Source organism: Strongylocentrotus purpuratus, unplaced genomic scaffold (assembly GCF_000002235.5).
Source record: "Strongylocentrotus purpuratus isolate Spur 01 unplaced genomic scaffold, Spur_5.0 spur5_scaffold_2, whole genome shotgun sequence".
NCBI classification, from domain to species: domain Eukaryota; kingdom Metazoa; phylum Echinodermata; class Echinoidea; order Camarodonta; family Strongylocentrotidae; genus Strongylocentrotus; species Strongylocentrotus purpuratus.
This window is the reverse complement of record NW_022145605.1, coordinates 6,922,680-6,947,728: the sequence shown is the minus strand read 5'-3', so window position 1 is coordinate 6,947,728 and position 25,049 is coordinate 6,922,680. Positions and strand designations below refer to the sequence as shown.

Sequence of the window (25,049 nt, the reverse complement as noted above, 5' to 3'; positions counted from 1 at the left end):
CCAAACTGAATTTGCAGAAATTCGACAGGATTAATCGGCCGCGTTTGCCAAAACAAAATTTCGAGAAACAATAGACCTATGCTCCATGTAAAAGGCAATTTTCGAGAAGGATTAGGCCCCCCCGCCCCTTTATAAAAACCATGGATTTGCTTCTGGGCTTTGCTAAGCTAAAAAAAATAACAGGTCATGACGAAGCTATGGTGCATAAACGTATTTTTATTTAAATCGGGTGAAAGACAGTAATTTATACAATATATTCTCTTTGATACATAATGAAGTCACACATTTTTTTGTTTTCAAATACAATTTCAAATCCTCATCACAATAATTTCAAGCTCGCCACTGTTTTTCTTTTCAATCATATTATGGCATAATCAATCATCTCCTCCAGAATGCAATCTTCATTGCAGTGACAATATATTCCTTTAAAGCATTAGCAGGGTTGTTGCACCTCAATTTTCAATATCATTTATATCATGTGTGAAGTGAATAGGAATCATAGTGAAATATTTACAACCTGAAGAAAACAAAAGATAAATACTTTTGAAATAGAGATAATCTGCTTCTCTTGCCAAGTATCTATTGACATTTTTGTAATATAGTGATGTTTTATTGGAAGTACTGTCATAAATGAATTCCAAACGTAGCACATGATTCTCATGAAATACATTCGTTTGTATATTGCATAGATAGATAATGTGTTATAATTGATGTAGCGCATAAGCGGATTTAAGACGTACTGCATGTATTTGCAAATGAACATTATCCGACGAAACAGTTTTATGCAGTTATTTTCATCTAAGCATTTTTCATTGCAAAGAATTTATCTAACCTTGCATTAAATCAGTTTTAACGAAGTCATACTTTATATTTATTTATGAAACCTCTTTAAATCAACAACAACAACAAAATATATAGGTCTATTTAAATTGTTAAATGCAAGAAGTGTATTTGAAACAGGCTATGTAAAGGGTCTGTGTACCAAAATAAAATTAGTGGTATCGATATCATCATAACGAATCCCAGACTGTTGGAATATTTATTCACTTTTGAATAACTAACTAATTCGGCTTCGAACAGTCATCATTCATGAATCTCCCCACTAAAAAGTTGTCTTTATATGAACAGTGATATGACTTGCACAGCTTCAAACACATTATATTCAAACAATCAATAATATGAAATTCATCACATGTTAAAGGTTCATTGGAAGTTAAGCAGACGACATCATATACGTTGAAAGTTCAGTATAAAAAGCTGTGACAGCATTGCCGCCAAAACCGAAAGCGCGATCGTCATTGGTTGGAAGTTGAGAACCTGCGCGTTACTAGCGCCCTCTCCGCCTGACTTGGAAGCAGCGCTCTCGACAAGAAGTTGTGGTTTTCCACACCCGAGCCAGTCGTTGTGGAAATTGCGAGGGAAACCTTGACTTAGAGAGCCAGAGCTATGGTCGTAACGCCAGTACTGAGCACCTCGTACAAAATAGGAAGCCGCTGCATAAAAAAAAGATTGAATAAAGACAGAGAGAAATAAGCACAACACAAATACCAACATTGAATTGGGTATAGGTCTAACCCCGAATGACGACACCGAACAAATAAATTTGGTCAACAATGTTGAATGATTAGCGATCACAATAATCTGAACATCATATCCTTCACTTGACACTGCTTAATGTCAGAAACCCGCTTTCCCATTCTATTGCAAATAGTGATAATATAAAGTTTTTTTTCCCGATCGATTACACACTTATTTTTACAAAATATGATCGCATTAACAAATAAAATAAATAATAATAATAATATTTAGTTTTTATATAGCGCTTAATGTCTCTAAGCGCTTTACAAATAAAGAACAGGGCTTAGCTTACAAATCAAAATAAATTGTTCGAGTTTCATGGACGTAATAACAGAGCTCTCAATATTGTAAGTGTTAGTAATCTTAGGCCCATCGTTCACTTGGAAACGAATAATAGTTTCCATAAACATCCATGGAGCATCATTTGTTTTTAAGCGCATTGACAAGAGAAGGCGATCGCAAAGACTTTCGAGAAATCAACAAGAGTGAAATTACAATTTTCTATTGCATTGCCCGTAGAAATCACGTTGGGATTACGGTTGAGGTCATTTTCGTTTTTGCACATTTTAGAAGATGATGAATAAGGCTTTTGAAATTGCCCTAGGCTGATTTATTTTAAAGAGTCTTTGCGGTCATACTCAAACTTACTTTTGGAAGAAAATGCGGCATCAATGCCAAGCGGTAGCCCAGGTATATCCTCCAGGACATTCCTGGGGTACTCGTTGTTATCTACTCGTTGTCTGTAGTTATACATGCCCCAGTAGTCTTCGCCGCCGAAGATGTAGATCATCCTGTCCTGAGGCCAGGAAAATGCCGCGGAGATACCGTTGGACAGACCCATCCTACCCAGGGAGCGAGGGAAACCTGGCTTGAGGTTCACACCGCTGTACTCCCAGTAACGTGAACCTGGACGATTAAGGGGAGAGGAGGAGAGTGGGGCGGGGTAAAGAGACAATTTTAAAAATTGAGAGAAACTGTCATAATGATGTTGGAGGAAGAATAATAAACAGATGAAATATATCAAAAATACAAATAATTATTTAGTAACACAGTAGAAGCAATACAGAATAGAAAGCTGGATTAACTTCAGATTACTATTTTACTTACAAACTGTTTCTTTAATCACACTCCTACCTTTTATCATGACTGTGGTGCCGCCAGGCTTTTCAAAAATTGCATCAATATTACTTGGTGCGCCCCTGAAGAACGCTGATGTACGCACTGGATAACCCTGAACTAACTGACTATTACGGAATCGCCACATGAGAGCACCCTAAAGACATGGATGGAAGGAGAAAGGTTACGTTGGTTAAAAAAATGCAAAAGAAGATGATGAAGAAGATGAAGAAGAAAAAGAAGAAGAAGAAGAAGAAAATAGAAAAAGAGGAAGAAGGAGGAGAATAAGAAAAAGAAAACATTTAAACAAAATCTTGACAATCATCAATTAGTGTAATAATGTCTGTGCTATAAGACTATGCAATTTTAGATTTTATTTCATAAGGCCTTGTACATAGCAATTTGAAACAACAAGATACTGCAAGGATGTAGGCTGGGTTCAATGACCAAATAATTATAGAATCAATAGACTCATTTAAAAATATCCAAAGTTGGATTGAGATTTGTTATTCTATATTGAATTGGACAGACTTGAATTGAATTGAAATGGAATCAATAGAACTTAACTTTATTCCAACTAAATTGATTGAACTGACTAACAGACTAATGAATTAACTGAACTGAACTGAACTGAATAATGATTTGAAATTAAATGAAATTAATTAAATTGAATTAAATGCTGTGTGCACTTATCGGGTTTCAAACCTACCGAGAAGGTATACAGCTCGCCTCTTAGATTTGCAACGGCGCCAAAGCTCATGGAACAGTAATTAGCACCTGCTCCGCCACCACCACCGCCACCACCACCACCGCCACCGCCGCCCCAGCCACCACCAGCACCGGGGTACGAGGTAGGATTTGGTCCCTGTCCAGGGTAGTATCCTTGAGTGGGGACCGGTGGGTTAGGGTTGGGACCTGTGTAGGGTTACCAAGGTAGACAATAATTGTTTGACTCATCACTTTTTTTTATTATAATTATTATTATTATTATTACCGTTTGCTTGCTGAGAGCCAGAAGGGCGTTAGCTCATATGTGTACAATGAAACCTGTCTATAAAGACCACCCAAGGAAGACAAGAAAAGTTGTCATTATAGGCAGGTGGTCTTTAAGTATAGGTTCCTTTAGTACATGTTTCAATGACAAATTTGACTGGGGAAAAAACAAATATGGTCTTTGTAGACGGGTGGTCTTTCCATACAGGAGGTCACTAAAGCAGGTTTGACTGTATTTACTTTTAAATGGCCATCGTGGCTATCATTGAACTATGTTCTTATTACTCACACTTGTCCATACTCTTTTGAAATAGAATAGCATCATGGACTCTTTCTTGGGTCCATGAAAATGTCTTTTTAGATAACAATTTGGTCCTTAAAAAAAAAAATTGGCTTTAGCTCCAATATGAACGCTTGTCAACATTGTTTCTGTATGGAATTGGTTAATGATGTACCCAGTTTTGTATTGCTTGTCTATTATCTATTTACTCGATCTGCGAAGGATACACTCCGCAGTTCTCCAAACCTGGAGGAAACCAGAAGAAGAAGAAGAAGTAAAAGATGTTGTTAACCACGTTCAAATTTCAAAGACTTGAAAGTTACTTACACTACAAGAGGTAATATTCTGACGACTATTTTCGTTCTATTACAAAATTGAATCCGAAACCTACCGTATATTTCCTGTATAGCCATCATATCATCCTCGTGCAATCGGAAGTTTGGTTGAAATCCTTGATAGTAGGGCGCCATCAACGAGCCAGATACGTCTGAATGACCCAATCCTAAGCTGTGTCCAAGTTCGTGCGCAGCCACAAAAAACAAATTCGTTCCTGAAGTAAAATAGAAAATGAAAAGATAGGTTAAAGGTGAACGTGATAGTGGAAAATGAGAATTCGGGCTATAAAACACCTACAATTAATGAAGATTTATTTGCTATAGGTTACCATGTAGCAATTATTTTGCAAAGAGAGAGGGGTGAAATGGAGGGTGAGAAAAGAGAGAGAGAGGGGGGAGAGAGAGAGAGAGGGGGGAAGGGACAGGGAGAGATGGGGAGAGAGAGAGAGAGAAAGAGAGACAGAAAGAAAGACATAGAGAAAGAGAGAGAGAGAGAGAGAGAGAGAGTAAAGAAAGGGAGAGAGAGAGAGTGAGAGAAAGAGAGATAAGTGAGATAATAAGAGAAAGAGGTGGGTTTTTCAGGGGAGAAGAGGCGGGGGGGGGGGACGGGCGCAACACACAGGTAACGCTCATTATTTACCCAACAATACCCTTTGGTCTGTGGGGGTGTGTCTTATGTAAGTCTCTCCGAAACCTGACCTCTCATAAGACACTCTTCTCATGTACATACTCTTCTCAGTCATCTCGGTTGCCATGGTGACCATAATTGTAGGAAATTAACAGAATCCTTAATGTGGGGGAAAGCTCTAAGTTGACATGATTTTCTCATGGGGAAGGAGGTAACTAGGGCGGATACCTCCCCCTGCTACTGAAAGGTTGCTCCACCTCAATGTGCTTGAAGGTTATTACAAAATGGTTCAACTTTTATTGGACTTTGTTTACATTACAATGTCTTTTTAAAGAGGGCGTCGCTTCGACATTTTAAATAGGCGTGCCGGACAAAATTTGAGTGACATTTAAAGACTTTATTTGTAAATGTTTCTAAGATATTCACATTTGCTGCCCAATTCTTTAAGTAGTAACACTGTCTTTTATAATTTAACCCGACGCCCCTCCCCCTTCATTCAAAATGTGATCGCGACCTACTGCAAACACTGCTGAAAATTGTTTGTGGAAACACTCCATTCTTCTTTACGTTAGGCAATGGTTGACAGTCAAGTTAAATTCAAATCATGCCTCAAAATTTCAAATTTTGGTTAATGTTGAACTCCTGATTTTATTGAGGAGCCTACACATCGATTTTTTGTTAAATATAATATTTGGGCAAAATTGATGCTGTAAATCATCATCATCATCAAGTAATATTTGATCATTAATAATAATCTGTTATTCTTTCTCAACTCAGCCACTGGCTGCGATGAAAAGATGTTAGAACTTTCAATTCGATTTTAGTGAGCATACCCTCGGAGGTTCCAGCAGTAAATTGTTCGTCTTCGTCGAAATGAGCGTCTCCACCAAGACCAGGGCCGGGGTAGAAGGCGTGGGCGAGGGTACCTCCTTGGCCATCGAACGGGTATTCGTCGTTGTGTTCCTGGGCAGCGAATTGAATGTGGATGTCCGGTTCCCCCATACCATAGCGGAGCTCTTGGAACTACAAAAGGTCAATGTCAATAGTACCAAAGATAAAAGGTCAATGAGAGCATTGTCAATGGTCAATGTGAGCATTGCAAAGGTCAATGTGAGCAGAGTTAAAGGTCAATATGAGCATTGCAAAGGTCAATGAGAGCAGAGTCAAATGTCAATGTGAACGATATCAAAGATCGATGGTCAATGCAAATGAAAACAGTATCAAAGTTCATGTAAATGTGTTAAAGGTCTGTATAAATTTCGCAAGTACTGAGAATACTCAGGGAACACAGTGGATCTTGGTATTTCCGAGAGAAAATGCGATATTATAATGATTATTGGTGACGTTCCCTTTTCTTTTTTTTGTAGATTTCTTTGTTTTTTTTCTTCTTGAAAACTAATAAACCGGAGTTCGGCTATTCTTCCTCTCAAGTATTCATGTTTTATTACGCAATACGAGTTTTCTGCTAAACCTATCAAGTTGTCTGGATGAGTTACCTTTAAGGGTGTGACGTCACTCCAGACCTTGAGGCCTCTCAGAACCTCCCTCCGTACTTGGTTCATCGGTAGGTCCGGTGTGTAGTTATCAAATCTACATGAATGAAAGAAAGAGTCTGATTGGATGAAAGTGAGTAAACCCCTTTACAATGAATAAGAGCGAGAACTGATTGGATTAAAAAAGAAAAGATAGAATTGGCTCCGCACTGAATAGATGATGACAACAAAAGAAAAGAAAGGAAAAAAGAAGAGAAAAGAATGAGGGAAAGGAAGAAAAAATGAAAAATTGGATGATAATGGACTTGTTTTTCTCGTTCAAAAGTATATTGATAATTAAGGAAAGAAAGAAGACTGAGGGCGTGGCCCTAGGGAGATGGCACATTACACACAAAAAAAGACCGCAAAGACTTAAAACATTAGTCTGTGGCTATCTAATTGCTTTGCGTTTCACCATTAAAAATGTGCAAACGTGACAATGATATATTACTTAATTCAAACATGATTTCTAAGAACAATAGTTGATTCTTGAAAATGCTTGCGATCGTATTACTACATGTATTTAAACACACAAAAAGGAACAGAGTGATGAAAAGTGAACATAAACATCTTGAACAGCTAATTCGCTAGCTGAAAGAGCAGACAATTAAGTCTATATTTAGTCCATGCACAGCTCTATTCGTTCGAACAAGCCCCCCAAAACCCAGTCTTACGCCGAGTTTCATTTCTTGTGCCCTTCGTTGTTGCCATGGCAACTCAGCTGAGTAGCCAAGAAACCGAGAAGAATGGAACAACCCTTACAAAAAACACATGTGAAGCTCAATTTTCGTCATCGTCTATTTTCATCTCGGCATTGTTCAGAGTCGGCCCCTTGAGGTTAAATTGGCAACGCAAAAACAGACCATAGACAAGTCAGACGAAAGTCAATGTTATGACCAACGAAAAAGAAAAAAGGTATATATATTTTACAAGACCCATTCGATGCATTCACGTTTCTTGAGTATACTTAATCGCAAGAAGTGTTGATCATGAATTTTAACTTAAAAAGGGTTCATTCCAATTCTGCTCCGTAATTTCATTTGAATACTAAAAGGGAGTAATTATGTCATACCTGATTGATACGCTTTATACTAAAAGTACATTCTTTTTGCAATCTTTGTTGCAATCATTGCATTTACTAAAGTCTAAACATCGAAAACAAGATCGCCACCGTTGTCAAAAAATCAACTCAAGGGCAATTCCCATACCCTATTGTATGTCCAATAGAAATCATTTTTGGATTACGTAACAAGTTATTATATATGTTCACACATTTCAATAGTGAAACTGCCAAAGGTTTGATTTTTTCTCGAAAGTAATTGCTATCGTGTTTTAATTTCAACAAATACACATATTATAATCGTCTTTATGTGTTGAAGCATTATGAAGCTGAACCATTTTGTGTAATTCCTATAATCGGTGAAATTGAGAGGTGATTCATTAAAACCTTCGAGGTATATCTGTGATTGGCCTTCATCTACATGAGCAAAACCTATACCTACGAGTATTATCAAGACACACAAAGACAACCCAGAGTTCATTTAAAGGTTCCGCCTATTCTACAACGTACTATTTGAACCCTTCACATCATCTATCTTCATTAAGTCAGATTAACAGAGCTTAACCAGTTCCCTTGAACAACTTTATTCCTTTTTAATCACTTTGAGCGTACACATATGTGGAGCTAAGAGGCCCGGTAGGGGTGTGAGAGGAACCCGATAGTTGGGAAGGGACAAAGTGGCTGAACTTTAAAAAAGGAAATCGTGAGCACACTTTCAGGATAAGTTCAATGCATATGTAATTGTGGAGACAAAAGTAGGCTTCCGATTAAAGGGTTATGGAGGGGCGTATCCCAGCTTTTTGTGACTGACTAGGCGAGGGAGGGGCCTATAACTCTGTACAAAGACTGATTTTATATGGTTCTTTTGTATTTTGATATCATTCAGTTATTCAGTATATTAAGTATATCCTTGATTAATGAAATATGTGAATCTTAATATGATTTGACGGTGAAAATGTCAGCGTTTAAACAGAACAGATTATATTAAAAGCCTCTAAATATGACGTATCATCAACATTATTTCCTCTGAAATATGAAGGACACAATTAAAAAAAGAGGTTTTCTAAGTACTCTAAATGTAACTTGTCTTTCTTACCACCAGTTTCGTAGTGATTATTATTGTATTATCTCCTTCTTTTTCAGGCACCTTAGTTTTTTTCCATTAAATTTCTTAACGTTCCCCTTCTCTTTAAGTTCCATTGCTTTTTCTTAACAGCATCCTTTAATTTTATCCTTTCCATGCCTTCATGTTTAACCAGAGCTTGGGGGTTCCGTTCCCTAGACGGAGATATATCCTGTGCCCTTCACAGTACCAGCAGATCAGAAAGTTCATGAACGGCTCGCAGTAGGAAAATGAGTTATTTTTATACCTTCACCAGGGGCATGTTTACTGCCCTTTAAACACCATGTATGACATTGGCGAATATGTGAGTAATACTCCCCTCCCAACTACAGTGCCGGGGCGAAAGGGACAGCGCCCTATACGTAGAAAAAAATGTTTTGAAACCTAATGCGCCGGAGGGAAACATATCAAGTCAGGGGAAGTGTTGACCCCCTCCCTCTCCCTGACCAGTGACCAAGTCATTCCGGACTATTTAGAAGAAAAAAACTATACAAGGGGGAGGGGGTGATGGATATATTGCTGATTATTGACGATGTGTTGTCTTCCGCTGTTTTTAAAAGTGTCGACCCCCCTCCCCCGCACCCAATTCTTCTATCATTCCTCCTTCCCATACCTAGCTTCCGGAGTTATAAGATAAGTGTGCTTTATGCTCAATTAAAAGTGACATTAATGTTAAAACTTGGTGCCTTTGGTGAGCTCATATTAGCAAAGGAAAGACCTATGTCTTTATAAAACAAATTGTAAGATTCTCTCCCCCCCCCCCCCTTATTTATGGACAGCTGAACTGTAGAAAATATGGTACAGCAAATGTAAATACTTTCTAATTTTATGTCGTAAAATTCGAAACAAGTAAAGGGACATCCGTTCTAATTAAAAAAACAATATACCTTTTGGCATCTTTAAAGGTTCTTAAATCACTGGTTGCCATGGGAACATACCCTAGGCACATCCTTTTAGGGGGAATAGGTTTTTCACTTCCTTTACGGAGGAGCTATTTTTGTACCTTACCCTTGTTTTTGTGCCAAATTGGCAAAGGAGAAAAAGACTTCGACTAGACAGGTTGGCTTTTTAGAATGCCCTTTGCTCTTTAAATTTTTTAATAAAATTCCCTTTTTGATAGGCTAACATTAAATCAGTTATAATACGTACATGCTGCAACTCGTAAACCAATTTCTTAGTTTATATTCATTGTTTTATTTGCTAGTCGTAAAATTGTTTTTTTCTTCAAAATTTTCATGCAATAGTGGTATATAATATATTTGGTAGTGAATTTGCTCTAATTACCCGTACAAGTATTTGTGCTCCAATTTCGACTTTCGTTAATTCTTAGTTCTATAAAAAAGACTTATTTAATAATTTGAGCTCTACATAACCACTCCTGATTCTCCATGCTACGACACTAAATGTGGAATATGATACCGACAATGAACTCGTGGATGATGTCGATGAATATAATTCTTACGTGAATGTAATAGTCGTTCTTCCCCAGCTCGCTCCTGACAAGACGTATCTCTTTTTCCTCTTCGCGTACACGAACAGACTGTACTTGTCGTTGTTGCTGTACAGGGTCCCGGGCTCACCGTTTAACTCGCTCTCGGTCACGCTGAGGTCGCTGACCCCGCATCGTGGTCGTTTGATCGCCGCCACCGTCTCGGCATCGAGCTCCGATGTCACGGGAAGGTTGTAGAAGGACTGCATTTTAGCGACGTAAGGACGTAACTCCTCTCTGGTGACTAAATGGTTTGGGTCGTGCTTCTTCATGTAACCGAATGATTCCAAAAACATCTGTAGCGAATATACAAAAGGAGAAGCAGAAAAAAGGTACATGAATGATGAAAATAAATAAATTATAAGCTATAATAGCTATCAAATCATTACTATCATGACGAAACATACTCCAACTCCTCAAAAAATCTGAATATAAAATACGCTATTATATATATAACAGAAGTTATACGATGTTAAAAATACGGAAATGACAATGAAGGTAATTTCCATAATTACCATAACATGCATTGTCGAAACACAAGACGGTTATATTAAACAGGGACCAAGTTATCTTTATTTGCATCCCTTGTCTTCTGCCAATATATTTTGATATATTACTTCTATCTTTTTAAACGATTAAACAAAATATTACAGAATTTTCAGAGTCGAATCTGAGAAGAGTCATCGTACATTATATTCGGGGAAACGAGAAAGAGACGGAAACTACGGGGCTCAAAGATTTTGTCTTTCATTTCATTTCATTTATTTATTTATTTATTTTTCTCACAAACAAAAAAATGCAACTGAAGAAATTGTGTTCAATGATAATAACAAAAGCTTTAAAAGATACCCCAGATCCTCCCAAAGTGTATTAAGGGACTTCCGCTTGATTAACACGTCTCGTTTCACAGTATACAACTGTTATACATTATTATTCATAAAATTATATTTCATGTGGTTGTTTCAGCGGGTAATTATGGTTTTCCTGGTTTTAGAAGTAACTGATAGCCGACCTAGTTCATGAAACAAAAATAAAACATCAATTTTTTCAAGGCGCAATTTTTAATGTTATGAAGATCATTAAAGGAGAACATTTTAACAGGAAATGGAGGTACAAAGCAGGTTCTCCTTTCTACAAGGATAAAAAGATGACTTAATCTGGGAAAAGGATAATCATCTTTCAAGGGCGAAGCATCTATGGGACAAAGGAAACTTGAACATATCAATTTGATGTTTTAATCGCTATATGAAGCATTATTGATAATGTGCAAGTAAAGTAATTTAATGTGCACATGTCATAACTCTGTAAAATTGGTAATTCAGAGGGCGATTATTTGAGTTCACCCAACTTTAGCCTCTTTTCATGATCAACTTCATCTAATCCTGCCCCGACCTCACCCCAAATCGCCTCGTTTTCCCACAGAAATATAGCTTAAACTGGGATCGGAAATAAGCAGACACTCGCAAGCAGCTGCAAAAAGTTGGAATACTTTCAAAAATCAGAAATACAAGAGCCATTTCAGTACTAGGTCAATTATAAGAATTACACTTATTCAGTCCTTGTGTTACATGGCCAATTCAAATGACTGTCTATTTTTAGAATCCTATACATATGGACTACAATGGCGCAAATGAAAAAAAAAATTGGCTACGTTTTGCTGTTCTTGAGACACAAGTAATAAAGTGTGTAATGTTATTAGGTCAGGAGCAGCGAATTAAGGCACCTTTGATAAAAAAATGAGCAGGAAAGGGAGATTATCGAATTGATTCACTTCTCAAGACGTATTATCGCGTTCTTAATGTTGATACTGCTTAGGAAGATGAAAAATGTTTTGCATATTACAATTAAAGCATGAATATTTAATGAACTACTTGGCAAGGTAGACTTTTATTTTTTCATTTTAATTGTGGAAAGTTTATTAATATTTCATTGTACAGAGGTAAAATGGATTTAGGATTTTGAACGTCCTTAAAAACTTGTTAATCCCGTCTTTGGGTAGCGTATGAAAATATTAATAGTCCAATGTCGTTCGATAAGCAGGTGTATAGTGAAAGAGATTCAAACCAACACGTGTGTTTCCTGTCCTTAATTATGTTAGAGAAACTAAAAATAAAAGAGCTTCCATAACGAAAGGTGGACTTTTTAGTGTATGCATGCACTCTTCTGCCAAAAAAGTGTCTTTATCAATTTTCATGTGTTATTTTTTTTATTGTGCCCCACCTGTGTAAAACATTACCTGTACTGTTACATATCTTGTAACTACAGCTGTTCTAGTTTTCTTAACGAATTTGAAATCGCTTTCTAAAGGTTATTACAGTACGATTTATTTCAAACTTTCACCAATATGGTTATCTTATTTTTCTACTTTCATACAAATTAACTGATTACAAAGATCTGATTGTCCCTGTTTGCAGTAGGCCTATCAGAGGACTAAAACAAGATGAATAACATGTTTCAGGCACAAACAACGCCCCAGATATCTACATTTACAGTACAGTCAGTATGACGTCACCTATTATGTCATGACATGAAATCAGCCCACAATCTTGCATGTAAGCTAGATTTCCTGTTTTAAAAAATTGCTTTACAAAAGGTAAAATCTACTCGGGTAAACCAGAAGCAGTTCTGGTAAAGTTCAGATTCATGAAGATAGCATTTGTCATTGCCATTTAGGTACTCGAGACTCAAATCATTGTAGTACTAAGAACAAGCCGTTTTTGCTATAACATCATCGATATCAACTATTTCATTGAAGAAAATATAATGTGTGTTTTTAGAATAATTACTATTTTTTAAGTACTAAGTACATACTGTATACAGTGTTATACACATATTTCAATCTGATTTTCGAACCTTCTGGTGGGGGTAATAAGCCTTTAAACGAGCACGAAGTTCATCACGAGACTGTCACGATTGCAGAAGAATTTTTAGATATTTATATTGCTTCCTCTAGAGAAAGACAAATCTAAATTAATATAGAATGGAAACAGGTGTATCCAAACGACTCGATTGCTATGAAAAATATACCCGTACCTTGTTCTGTTATATTCGAATGATCAGAATATGTTTCATCCTCTCGTTAAGGTCACCCTACCCGCACCCTCAATTTCCCCCTCTCGTGACACCCCTTTCCCCCTTCCGTAGTGACACTAAAAGCTCGCCATCTGAACTAGGTTATGTTTCTACGTTCGACCTCTAATTGGCATGATTGAATTAAAGCGAAATGTCATATCATGGTGCCATCCATACCGTTAGAGATATACCCTCGTGAGTATAGACGTAACGTCGTTTTTACTCTTTGTACTGGGAAAACATTTGCCCCAGACAACTGCTGTCTAAACTACCGCCAAGGAAAATCGCCCCGAACAGCTAAACACCGGACAACTACTCTCCTACATTCGGATACTGTTCCCCCAGTTGACAATCCCAGAAAATTGGCCCTTTAAATACTTCCAACTTGACTAGGGGATAATTTATTTAGGGATTGTTGTCGGGACTATTGTGTTTTTGCCCTATATAGGGGTATATAATATTATAGTTTCCCGTGGTAGCTACATGTAGTTTTCGTCGGGGATAGTTGTCGGGGGAGAGTTCTCAGGGCAGGGGTTACTAGTGGAAAGGGCATAAACGTCCTAATATTCAAGATACAATATCGAAGAATAAAAATCCAACTTATATGGACAAGGCCTTATCCTTCACGTCAGTTCGCGGCCTCTCAAACGCGGCCAAATCCCAATACTTCCTATCAAAACAAACAGTGATTAGCGGGTCGTAGGTGCCCATATTCCCTTGCAAGGTGATAGGACACCTAGTTCAGATTACTGAGGATTTTGATCCTTTGATATTTATTTCTAATCAAGCAGTCCCAAAGCTCCGAAGACCATGACCGTGATGACGTATAGGAAAGTGACAAAGAAACGCGAGGGTAATGATGAAAGAAAGAAGAAAACAAATCATCGTTTTGTCAATCAGACCTTAGTATACGGTGTAGGTGCATGACCAACACCCTTTGAAGATACACATAATAAAATATGATCAGTATGTTACAGAGGTTTGAAAATGACCGTGAAGTAAGCTGTAAAATGGGGCCCCAGCTTTAAATTGTGGACATTTATTGTATTACCATAAACCTGTAAAATACAAAGATGACCCTTCCCAAAAAAAAGATAGATTTATTTCATAAATCCGATTTGATTTTCAGAAAGAACGAAACATTTTTCTTTGTCCAAAAGTTTTAGATACACTATCCAGCAAAATGAGGGATCTTTTAACCCCCTTGGTCTGAAACATGTCGAAAAAATATATGTGCCAGACATTTTCTCTCTGATCCATCGAAATTTATTAATGTATGGCACAGACAGTATAGGGAAGGTGTTCTACATGATTAGGTACCGAGTATTGTTGCTGTTTTAGTTTCTTTGTAAGCTTGCTTACTAACGACACTGTGTCTATGTACTATTTCATTGTGATCAAACATACTAAAATATTGTATCTATGAACACAGTGATTGTAAAAATATTATGATGACTACGGGAAATATAAAATCGAATCAAATTGGCGAACTATGTTCGTCATGGTATGTTCGTAACATCACTAAAATACTTTTTTGTGTTGGTTTATTTACAAATAATATGTTAGGGTCTTGGTAATTAATATAACTTTTGAACTTTAACAAATTTCCCGTGAAATACAAATTCAAGCCAAAAGCATTTACAACCTGTAAAAGGAAGCTGAGAGTTCTACAAAATGAACATTTGCCTTAATCTTGCAATTTAGAAGAAGAAAATCGTTGGCGTCCATGTCTCTACCGTAATGAGTACGTGATGCGGAATACAATAGACCCATGTACACTGGTATAATTTGTGGGACTGATTATTAATCAACTTTGACCAGACGCTGATTAATTAGTGCAATGAAACGTGGAACAGCCCTATGTCGCCGTGAGCATGATGAGTAAAGCTACATGTATAGTGTTTTACCAGGGGGATGTTAGTTTTACAACAGGGACTATTGTCTTATTCGTGGCAATTCGTCATCCTGCGGCTGGGTTGAATACGTGATCTAGATTACCACGGATCAATCTATACAGGTGCCATGCCTTTTTACAATGACTATTAATCACTATTCATTTTCATTATTCATCTTTGACCAGACTTTGAAAATGTGATGCTATAAAACATGGAACAACCCCATTTCGCGATGAGTAAATCTAGGGAGATTTGAATTTTTACAAAAGGGACTATTGTCTCATGTCAATTCGTCATACTCGCGGGCCTGATGACTAAATGATATGGATTACCAAAAGATTAATCTATACAGGCTTTCCTTGAGACTATTAATCACCCTCCATTTTCATTATTCATTTCGTCCAGCGCATGAAACTGACATGAAATATTATACAGACGAGTAATATTCTTATCTTATCAAAGGTGGAATAATACATGCGAATACGAATGACAATTGACATTACTCATCAGTATCATAATCAATATTAGGTATTCATTTTTTCATTGTAATCGATGATGTAGTATGCTATATTGTATTATATATACCCTTAATGACTTGTCAAATTCCTTGAAAGTCACACTTTATTCAATGTTAAATGCAATGTGCGAAAAAAGAGTTTTCGGCAGGACCGGGTGATAATTATAAATTATGTAACTTAGGATTTCCAAAAGCAATGATTAAATAGGATTAAACAATTTTGGCATTTGCTTTTTACTTTGACTAGAAAATCAAATTATCACATTTCATGTTGCGAAAGATTAAATCCAACACAGTTTTTTGATATTCTTGGCAAATAACATACATGCATTATTCAGACAAGAAATTTGGACCCGGGAGAAACAGAACATGAGATGAGGGTGCCTGGTCCTTGGCATAAGCTTACAATGTAATGCAATAATGTGTGGATAATTGAGAATACAATATTACATTATCGCTGAATATTGCAACTGAAGAAATAGCCAAAAAACAGATCAATTATAGACAGCGCATTACTTGAATAATACTCATGTTTCTTCGAATTATTCCCCCTGTCATAACAACATTTTAATAACTTCACAAATCATCTACTTCCGATGTTTGATTTGTGTTCACGACCCCCTGCAGACCTCCAATCCTCCGATATCCAGTGCTATGTGCTAGCGGTGAATCATCCAACGCTGGCTACTTTAGGGCTTTGGGTTTTCCCTTTCTAAACTTCTTGTCTCCCTGGCCGAACGATATCAATTTTTAAACCCTAGTTTCATCGGTTATGCCGTTTTTCCAAAGGATCATAATTCCGGAGTTTCGTTACTTCTAAGGGTCATAATTCCGAAGGTTCGTATTTCCAAAAATAAAATTGTGTTCATCATTACAAAAATGTCATAGAACCCTGTATAATTTCCTGGAAACCTATCTCATTTCAGTGTTAGGAACCTTCGGAATTACGAACCAATTTACTTATGGAAATAATGGTATGGTATGGTATGGTATATTTTATTTATTCACGGTTAAAAACATTATACAATTGTGCCCGCATTCAGCAAAAGCTGTTTTTCAGCAGGGCCGTGATTACATATAACAGAAAATAAAACAATGAAAATACAATTTACAAACAAAAATGCAAGTTATAATAAGTGAACATATTTACAGAAATTTAAGTACAAAATAGAATCATAGTGATAAAGTGAATAAAGTAATGAACCTTCGGAGAAAACGAGCCTTCGGTATATTACGCAACAAATGTTCGGAAATATGAATCCTATTTAATTTTCAGTTATGAACCTTCGGGAAAACGAGTGCCCCCAGTTTCAACGTCTCCGGTCATATTAACAAGGGGGTAACGAGGAAAGACCCTTAACATTTCGGAAGTACATATGAGCTTTACACGTTTGGTGTACAGATAAAGCATTAGTCTATCTTTATCAATTTCATCGTGTGAATTTCTTAGATCATCTTGTTTGATATCCAACTGGGGTATCTATGCGCTTGAATGTCAGCCCAAACTCAGGTCTCTTGTATTAAACCCCAGTCACATTGACGAGACGAACACCAGAACGACGACAGACCTAACAAAATTACAGTACCGCGAACGACCAAGATGGCGTCGGTTCTAAGTAGGTTGGGGGTCGGTGTGACTGAGGTGTGACTGAAGTGTTAATGAACTATGACATGTCGCGGCCTCACACCATTTTGAGTGGGCCAGTATCCTGTAATGATGACATGTCTGACCTGCATGGAGATGAGATCTAACCTGGATCTAACCTCAGGCATGTCAAGAATTCATAGGAAACACCTTATTTCTCAGTAAAGAACGGTGACGTCATCAGTGGGTATCATTTCTTCTTTTTGTTTTCAATTCAAGAGCTTGGAAAGAAATTACTTTAACAAATACAAAATGTTAACTCTTTAAACTTTCAACAACAGCCAAAACAATGAGCGTACTTCTATATGAACCTTGCATCCAATGAAAAAGCCACTATATTATCATTAGCATACTGTTTTGTTTTGCAAATATCTTATATTATGTCAGGCGTATATTTGGAGAAGTATTTCATATCTGTCTACATGCTAAATAGCTGTGCACGCTTAGCACCTTCAAAACACTGCCTAATCTCTCAAGGTGTCTCTCACAGTCTCTCTCTCTCTCTCTCTCTCTCTCTCTCTCTCTCTCTCTCTCTCTCTCTCTCTCTCTCTGTATCTGCTTTCTGCTTACCTCATTCCTATTTCACGTAACATTCCCTATCATTCATCATCAAATTAGTAAAAACAGAGGACTCTTGCACGCCAAGTCTCCCGTGACTGTCTGCCGAGGCCATTAGAGGATTACCTCAATCACTATGACAACGAGACTTTGAACCAATTACAAGACACCCTTATATTACCAAACAAAACGGACCTGGATGGGTCTCACGTCCATCGACGCGTGACTAGTTTGAACGTCATCCGAAAAGATACGTAAACAGTCAAGATTATGCTTTGACCAATCAGGTGACAGGAAAGGCCAAAAGAAACTTATCGTTCACGATTAATTTATCGTGATGTATATTGGTGTTGATTGTTGTTATTGAGCCACATTTCAAAAGTGAATTCAAGAGAGAAAGAGAGAAAGATAAAGAGAGAGAAAGAGAGAAAGATAAAGAGAGAGAGAGAGAGAGAGATGTATGCGTGGGGGTGGGACTCTGTGTAAAAAGAAAAAAAAATCAAATGATATCACCAGTCAGTATCATTACAACAGTCTTTGTTGAACTATTATATCGTGTGTTTTTGTTTTTAATTCTTTGAATCTAACCCTTGATCTACATTCAGGGAATATCTTCGTTGTCAAGCATAGATATTAGACAAACAGAAGCTTCACTGATAAACATACTACATGCTTAAGGGAAAACTTGGAAGCGACTTCATCGGGATTATATTTAGAACGATTCAAGAAGAACATAGTCCCATATATCCTGAAAATCAGTAATGTAATAATAATATTAAGCCCTTAAACAATACAAATCCAAGGCGATGACCTATAGTGCCAAACCCTTTTGATAATCATTATGAATGAACAGAAAAGAACTATATCTGATAAGAAATGGCATTTGGATCTTGTTCAACCAGACATTTATATTTATCTCGTACCTTCTTCAGATACCAAGTTGGACTTGAAATTGACGTGGATAGTTTCTTGGCAGATATCATACTAAATGGCATCCATGCATGTTACCCCTTTTCGTTTTTTCTACACATCTTTCGAAGCAGATATGTATGAAGGTCATTTTCTGTGCAGGAGGATGATAACCGGCAAAATATAAGTAACAATCTACTGCGAACGATGAAGAGTTTGTTCTTCCTTTCTCTGTTATTCTTTCTTTCCCTTTAAAAAAAGTTATACTCTTGATGCTATGACTGGCAAAAATATGAACAATTTTCTCCATTTTATTCGATTACCGGGGAAGAAATATTGAGGTAAACAACTTGGAGACTTACAAATTTCGGTCCCATTCGTAGAACTTGGGAACTGTGCCTACCAAAGGGCAATGACGCATCAACTTGAGTTTGAACCAGTGACCTCTCGGTAACATCCTCTAACCACTGAGCCATCTCACTTACTATTCTATGCGATAAATTCATCCTCTTCATTATATGTTTTAAACAGAATCTCAAAGTTGAATTTGGCCTGACAACGGTTTAGTAACTTGTTAACTTGTTGCACGTATTTTTATCTCGTAAATCATTTATCATACACTTTTGTATAATCCAATCTTCAACCCCCGTTTGAGAAATTAATTGACATTGTCTTGAGCTTGGCCATTAATGTGCACACAAAATAATGTGTGTAGTCACTACTTACATATCAATTGCAAACTATATTTGGTGTATTAACGAAGATCCTCGATCTCTGACGGTCATCTTTCACTCAGGATGACCCGAGAAGATCATCAAATTAATACTCTTTTTCCGATGGACATGGCGGAGGAAGCCCTTCCGTTAAAACAACTTTCATATTGAGATCTCTGCCATCGAATTCAAATGTGTTTGTACGATGATGATTGCATTTGATGATATATTTGTACTGCTCATTTCGTTAAAAATAGATAGTCCTGTATCATAAAAATAAAATAGTAGTTTCATGTTTGTGTATAATGACACATGGGTGACGAGTGAAAGAGAATATGAATTCATCATCAAGTTAGGTGAAGAAAATAGTTATCAATTTGTCTTTGTATGTAAAAGGTTTATCATACATATGAAATTGTTTCTCTTCTAAAGTACATGGTCACATGATGGTTGTTGATTACAACTTATATAAAGAAAGACAATACTGAAATTTCTTCAATATTCATAAAATAACAAAAGAGATAATTGTACAGTTAGGTGGTGCCCTAACATGCCCAATGTCAAAACTGTATTGTTAGATAAGTAACACACACTTTAAAGGAAAATGATATAAGTGACACCTATGTATCAGACTAAAATGTCGTGACTTTCTGTGGCACCAGCCTTAAACAGAAAATTATGATGTAGGAGAATGAAAGTAGATTTTTACTAGTATCTAATCAAAGTATGGTTTCAATGTAATCATTTGAATGTAGGCCGAGCTATCAGGTTTAAATAAGAAGACATGTCACTATTCTCACGAGATTTAAGGAGGATCCTCGATGAATTCGTGTCACCTTTGTCTTAACCTTTCGAGATATTCCAAGGCTCACTCTTGACATGTGTCAGGGCTATGCATCCTATTGACAGATGACTAAGTGGATCGGGAGGGGATAGGGAATATTTCTCACATTTCCGCCCATGGTTTAATGGTATCAGTTACAGGGTGAATTACAAGCCTATACGACCGATATGTTGCACTCTAACTTTGATGAAACACCTCTGCACGTAATCAATCAGTATGCCTGTGTTTACAATGTGCATGAATACCTTTCAAACTTAACAATAACTCGATTTCATTATCTATGTCTTCTTCTCTCCACCCCCCCCCCCCCCCTCCCCGAACGGAGACAACGGTAAAAAGGTATTCTTGTTATTTAGACTTTCGCTGGTTAGAATTTCGCTTTTATAAAAAATTATACAAAATAGGAAGATTCGTCATTGTTGAATACAGTGCATTTGGAATAATCTGTCTCCAACGGCTCAAATTTGCACTTTGGAAGATTCAAGACAATAACTGAGTAAATATCAAAAGAACAAAATACGTACTTTGAATTTCTTTATTTCACGTGCAATTGACAAACAAACCTTTAAAGACAAGATACACCTGAATAATATGGATTATATTCTTTGGTGAAATTCTATAAGTATAACCAGATATTAATTTCACTTTTCAATTTAGTTTTTTTTTGGAATGCAGTATATTTGTTATGCTGTAAAACATGATTACACATATTTCTTCGGAATGGTCTATATTTAGACAATTCACAATTCGATGAAATTAAACCTGACAAAACAGATTATGCACAGTTAACATCTAAATCCTAGGGCCTCGATTTCAGACCCGTCTATCTTTAGATTCGCACAGAGAGATCTGTAAAATGATAACTTTTTAGCAATCATCGTTTTGGGACCTCCTGTGGATGAATAAGCATCTGCTTTCCTGTGTACGTGGGAGGCCTGGGTAAACTACAACTGAACAATGGAGTGTAGAGGCAGTCAAGAAGAAATGATATGACAGGGTTTAGTGTATGTGAAGGGCTTTCATTATTGATCAGTACATGGCAGCTTGAAGAGACATCATTCAACTCGAAGCCTTGATACCGGGAGACTTCCAATCAAAGACACTGTGCATGCTGGGGGAACTTGTTAAAGTACCTCCATTATGACAGGGGTAGAGACTATACCTAAATGCTTTATTAAACCTATTATGTAAATGCTATCTTGAATTCTGGTATGATATAGAAACTGCTAACAATGTCTGAAATGTATTTTCATTGCTCAGTTTCGTTGTGAGACATGCCATAAATTTGATTGTTTAGACTATAAACCGTATACAGTAAAGACCTGACACATAATACCCTCATATGGGACTAAGCAGATATTACACAACCGGAATTATTACGATTCCTTTCCTTTGCTGATCAAATTATTTAGCTATTATTCCTATCAAATGTGTTTAGCTCATGTTATTTGCTCGTATTCTTTGCCGGTAAATCAATTACATTGTATGTGAGCATGTTCCCATCCGTCCTGGCACTATCGTTGCATGCAAGTACCTCCATTGCGACTGGGGTATATAACTAACTTGTTGATAATGATACTTCCATATCAAACTCTTTAAAAGGTTTTCAAAACAAAACATCGAGTTATTACTTTATCTTACATCAACCTGAAAATTCTAAAGTAATGGTCACAAATGCACACACATTTTTTTCCTCAAAATGTTACCACCTTGAAACCTGATTCGTTGTAGCCCATATGCATAAATACTCTTTGCAGACTCCTTTCAGAGTGATTTAGACATCAATAATTCAGTAGGTTAACACAGGATATCAGTACTATCAGTCATGCCTTTCAATTTACGCCATCTTGCATACACACACTACTGCTAATTTCTTTAGATTAACCATTCGTTATGATAAGAGTAGACCTTGCATTTAATCAGTATATATCTTTACGATAAAAGAACCCAATTGATATCATCCAGTTTCATCGACCTTCCTTATTTATAACATGATCGATTGAGGAATATGAGGAATTGCTTTGGACGAGGACTTGCAAGAGATGTTTAAATAAAACTGATAACGAATAGGCCTCTCTTCGCACACGGCAACTCCATAATCATGACAATTTTTTTTTTGTCAGTGATCGTGAAAACATTCATCAGCATTTACCCATTCGTACACAGGCTGCAGGAACCTCAAAGGATGTTCTGTGCCAAATTTAGGTAGTGATTCCCTCTTTTGACTTGGCTGGCCTTCAATGGATTCACATGTACACATTAATGTTGCTCCAAGAAACAATCCTGCGGGGATTTTGCAGCGATGACTGATCCTAGACAACCTTGTACAGTGGATAGTGGCTGTAATCCTGCGTTAGATTATTACAGTCTTGATGCTTCATTTTTCTAGGAAGCTAGCTTTGCTGACGATGTGCAAAGCACCCCTTGCAGACATATTAGTTGTTAGCTATTGGTTAAATTAGAGTGAAAACATCTGTTTTTAATAACCTGATTACCACTACAGCATGACCATATATTATTATTACAGTACAGAAGAAAGGGCTTGAACGAATCCATTTTCCTCTTGAAAGTATATATAAAGAAGTTTTAAGAAAAAAATGAAGGTCTAGATATACCATATTGGAGACAAAAGCTAATTATGTAAGAGAGAAAATCATGATCACATATTTGGCGGGCAAAAAATGTAAGTTTATCCGGACGTTTTTCAATTATAAGCATCTTCAAAGGACTCATAGAGTGATTGCAGTGGACATTGCAGATCCGTTTTGATTAACGACGGTTTAATAACATTTCGAAAGATCCGAATCATTTTTCATGTCAGCTCCTAGTTATATTTGAAATACCTATTCAAATTTCGTTCTTTAGGAATAATGGTACGCCTTGCAGTTGATGCTAGGCTATTTTGGTGACTTACGCAAACAGGACCTTAATTTAATCATGGTAATATTACCCAGATTAGAATCGAATCTGTTTTTCCAGTTCTGGGTCTGGTCGACCATGTTATAACGTGATCAGGCGGACTTGGGCTTCCCGGATGCTTTACATGTTGCCATAGTGAAAGCTTACACGGAAATTATCTTCTCTTCGTAACTACTAGTGACCCAACAGAAGTGTAATCTTCAAAGGTTTTGTTTTAAACGGGCGTGATCATCTTGATCAAGCAGTGAATCTGGCTTTGGAAACATGAAATGGGGGCACGAACAGAAGAAGATAGAAGGCATGGCACTCATTTATTCGTAAACTAAGTTTTCTTTCCTGTACGGTAGTATTAAAGAGCCAACCATTCCATCTATGAAGACAACTATCGCTAGATATCTTATTGATCTTTAAGTTTTACTGTCCAACCACAGGCCTGCCTATGAAAATACTCGTTCGAAATCACCCGTCTAACTAAATTGGGCGGTTTACATTTGATTCCAATGATATCATCTTTGATGATTGATGACCGTCAAGGAGATCGGAAGTTATGACTGACATCGCATGACTCGACATCGTCTACAGCTGGACCTTGGGGAAGGCTTGTTGATCTAAAATTATGTCATCATAAATGATTATCCGCAAGATATCGACTTTGATAAACAACTACTAATTTTCATTAATATTGATATGAAATGACCACCTAATTGTTACGTAGATCGAGTACTTATTTATGAGTCATAAGGCAAAGGATCCCTTAAAATTCCCAAATTACCACAAAAATACCAGCAAGAGTAAGAGAACGACCCCCTTCTTGTGACATTTTCCATAAAACATTCCCTTCAAAGGAATTATGTAGATCCCTGTTAAAATGATGTTAACATTCTATAAAGCTATCAAATATCTTTCATTATAATGCTTTCACAGAGAAATGCGCACATAATTATGCGATCATTCTACAGGTGTTCACGATAACAAATAGAGAAATTCTTACCGTTCCCATTGCGACCTCATCGTCGTCGTCATCCTCTTCACTCGATGCTCCAACAAGCACCAACCCCATCATCATGAGATGCATCAACACCGTCATCGTCCTTCTCAAGCTCATCTTGAGTAACTTTTTCGTGCTCGACATCGTCGTGGAAGTCAATCGAACAAGAATCTCGTCAAGGATCTCCTTTCGTCAGAACAATATTCCTATTTACGATGACGCCCAGTGGCAAACGATACGGGAAAGTGCAATTTAAAACGGCGGGAAGCAAGATAATTGCCCCTTGTGTGTGTATAGAAATTAAAAGGTGCAGTGTAGGCCTGTAAAACTGAAAAAGTGAGAGACTATTGTTGTTTCCTGTGATGCCACTTTGATGTTAAAACAGAGGGTTGAGTTTAAAGAGGGAGAGAGAGATTGTTCCCCCTAGTTACTGGATCAAGGGACGGCGGCACCACTGAGAGAGTCGTGATCGAATCAAAACCAGCTTGCGGGAATCCGCGCGCTCTCGACTATCTGACTCACTTTCCTGTACATGCATGCATGCATGCCTGGCTATTGACTGCGTAACGTCGTCACATTATGCGCGCGGATATCACGCATTTGCGATCAAGTCCTTATTAACGGGATGATGAAGAGACAGGCTGATTAACAATATACATACCTGGATATATCAGGTATATTCTGGTAGAATTGAAGTAAGTAGACAAAACGAAGACAAAAAATGTCGATACTCTACTGAACAAATAATTTGTTTTGAAAACTCAGAGAATTTTACTCCTTCACATAATGAATCAAACTAAAAACAATCACATTACTTTTGCAATCAGGTCAAAATGTCGAACAAAATTTTTAGTC

At 37.0% G+C, this 25,049-nt stretch overlaps 1 protein-coding gene across 1 annotated transcript; it reads right to left on the bottom strand.

Moving 5' to 3' along the window:
* Positions 1-196: 196 nt before the first annotated feature.
* On the bottom strand, positions 197-24,712 carry LOC577128 (matrix metalloproteinase-24). Its single transcript, XM_003725508.3, has 9 exons — positions 24,198-24,712; positions 10,108-10,430; positions 6,427-6,520; positions 5,764-5,953; positions 4,359-4,517; positions 3,404-3,609; positions 2,713-2,851; positions 2,227-2,484; positions 197-1,493 (listed from the first exon to the last, which is right to left on the bottom strand). The coding sequence occupies exons 1-9, from the start codon at positions 24,336-24,338 to the stop codon at positions 1,228-1,230; spliced, it is 1,776 nt and encodes a 591-aa protein (XP_003725556.2). The 5' UTR covers positions 24,339-24,712; the 3' UTR covers positions 197-1,227.
* Positions 24,713-25,049: the final 337 nt, after the last annotated feature.

Bases quoted from the DNA above. Each gene is read 5' to 3' on its own strand.
- LOC577128 (XM_003725508.3), bottom strand. From the start codon at position 24,338: ATGTCGAGCACGAAAAAGTTACTCAAGATGAGCTTGAGAAGGACGATG. The intron at 3,610-4,358 runs GTAGGTTTCGGA...AACCCTACACAG, and splicing joins GGCTATACAGGAAATATACG to GTCCCAACCCTAACCCACCG. The intron at 2,852-3,403 runs GTAGGTTTGAAA...CCATGTCTTTAG, and splicing joins GCGAGCTGTATACCTTCTCG to GGTGCTCTCATGTGGCGATT.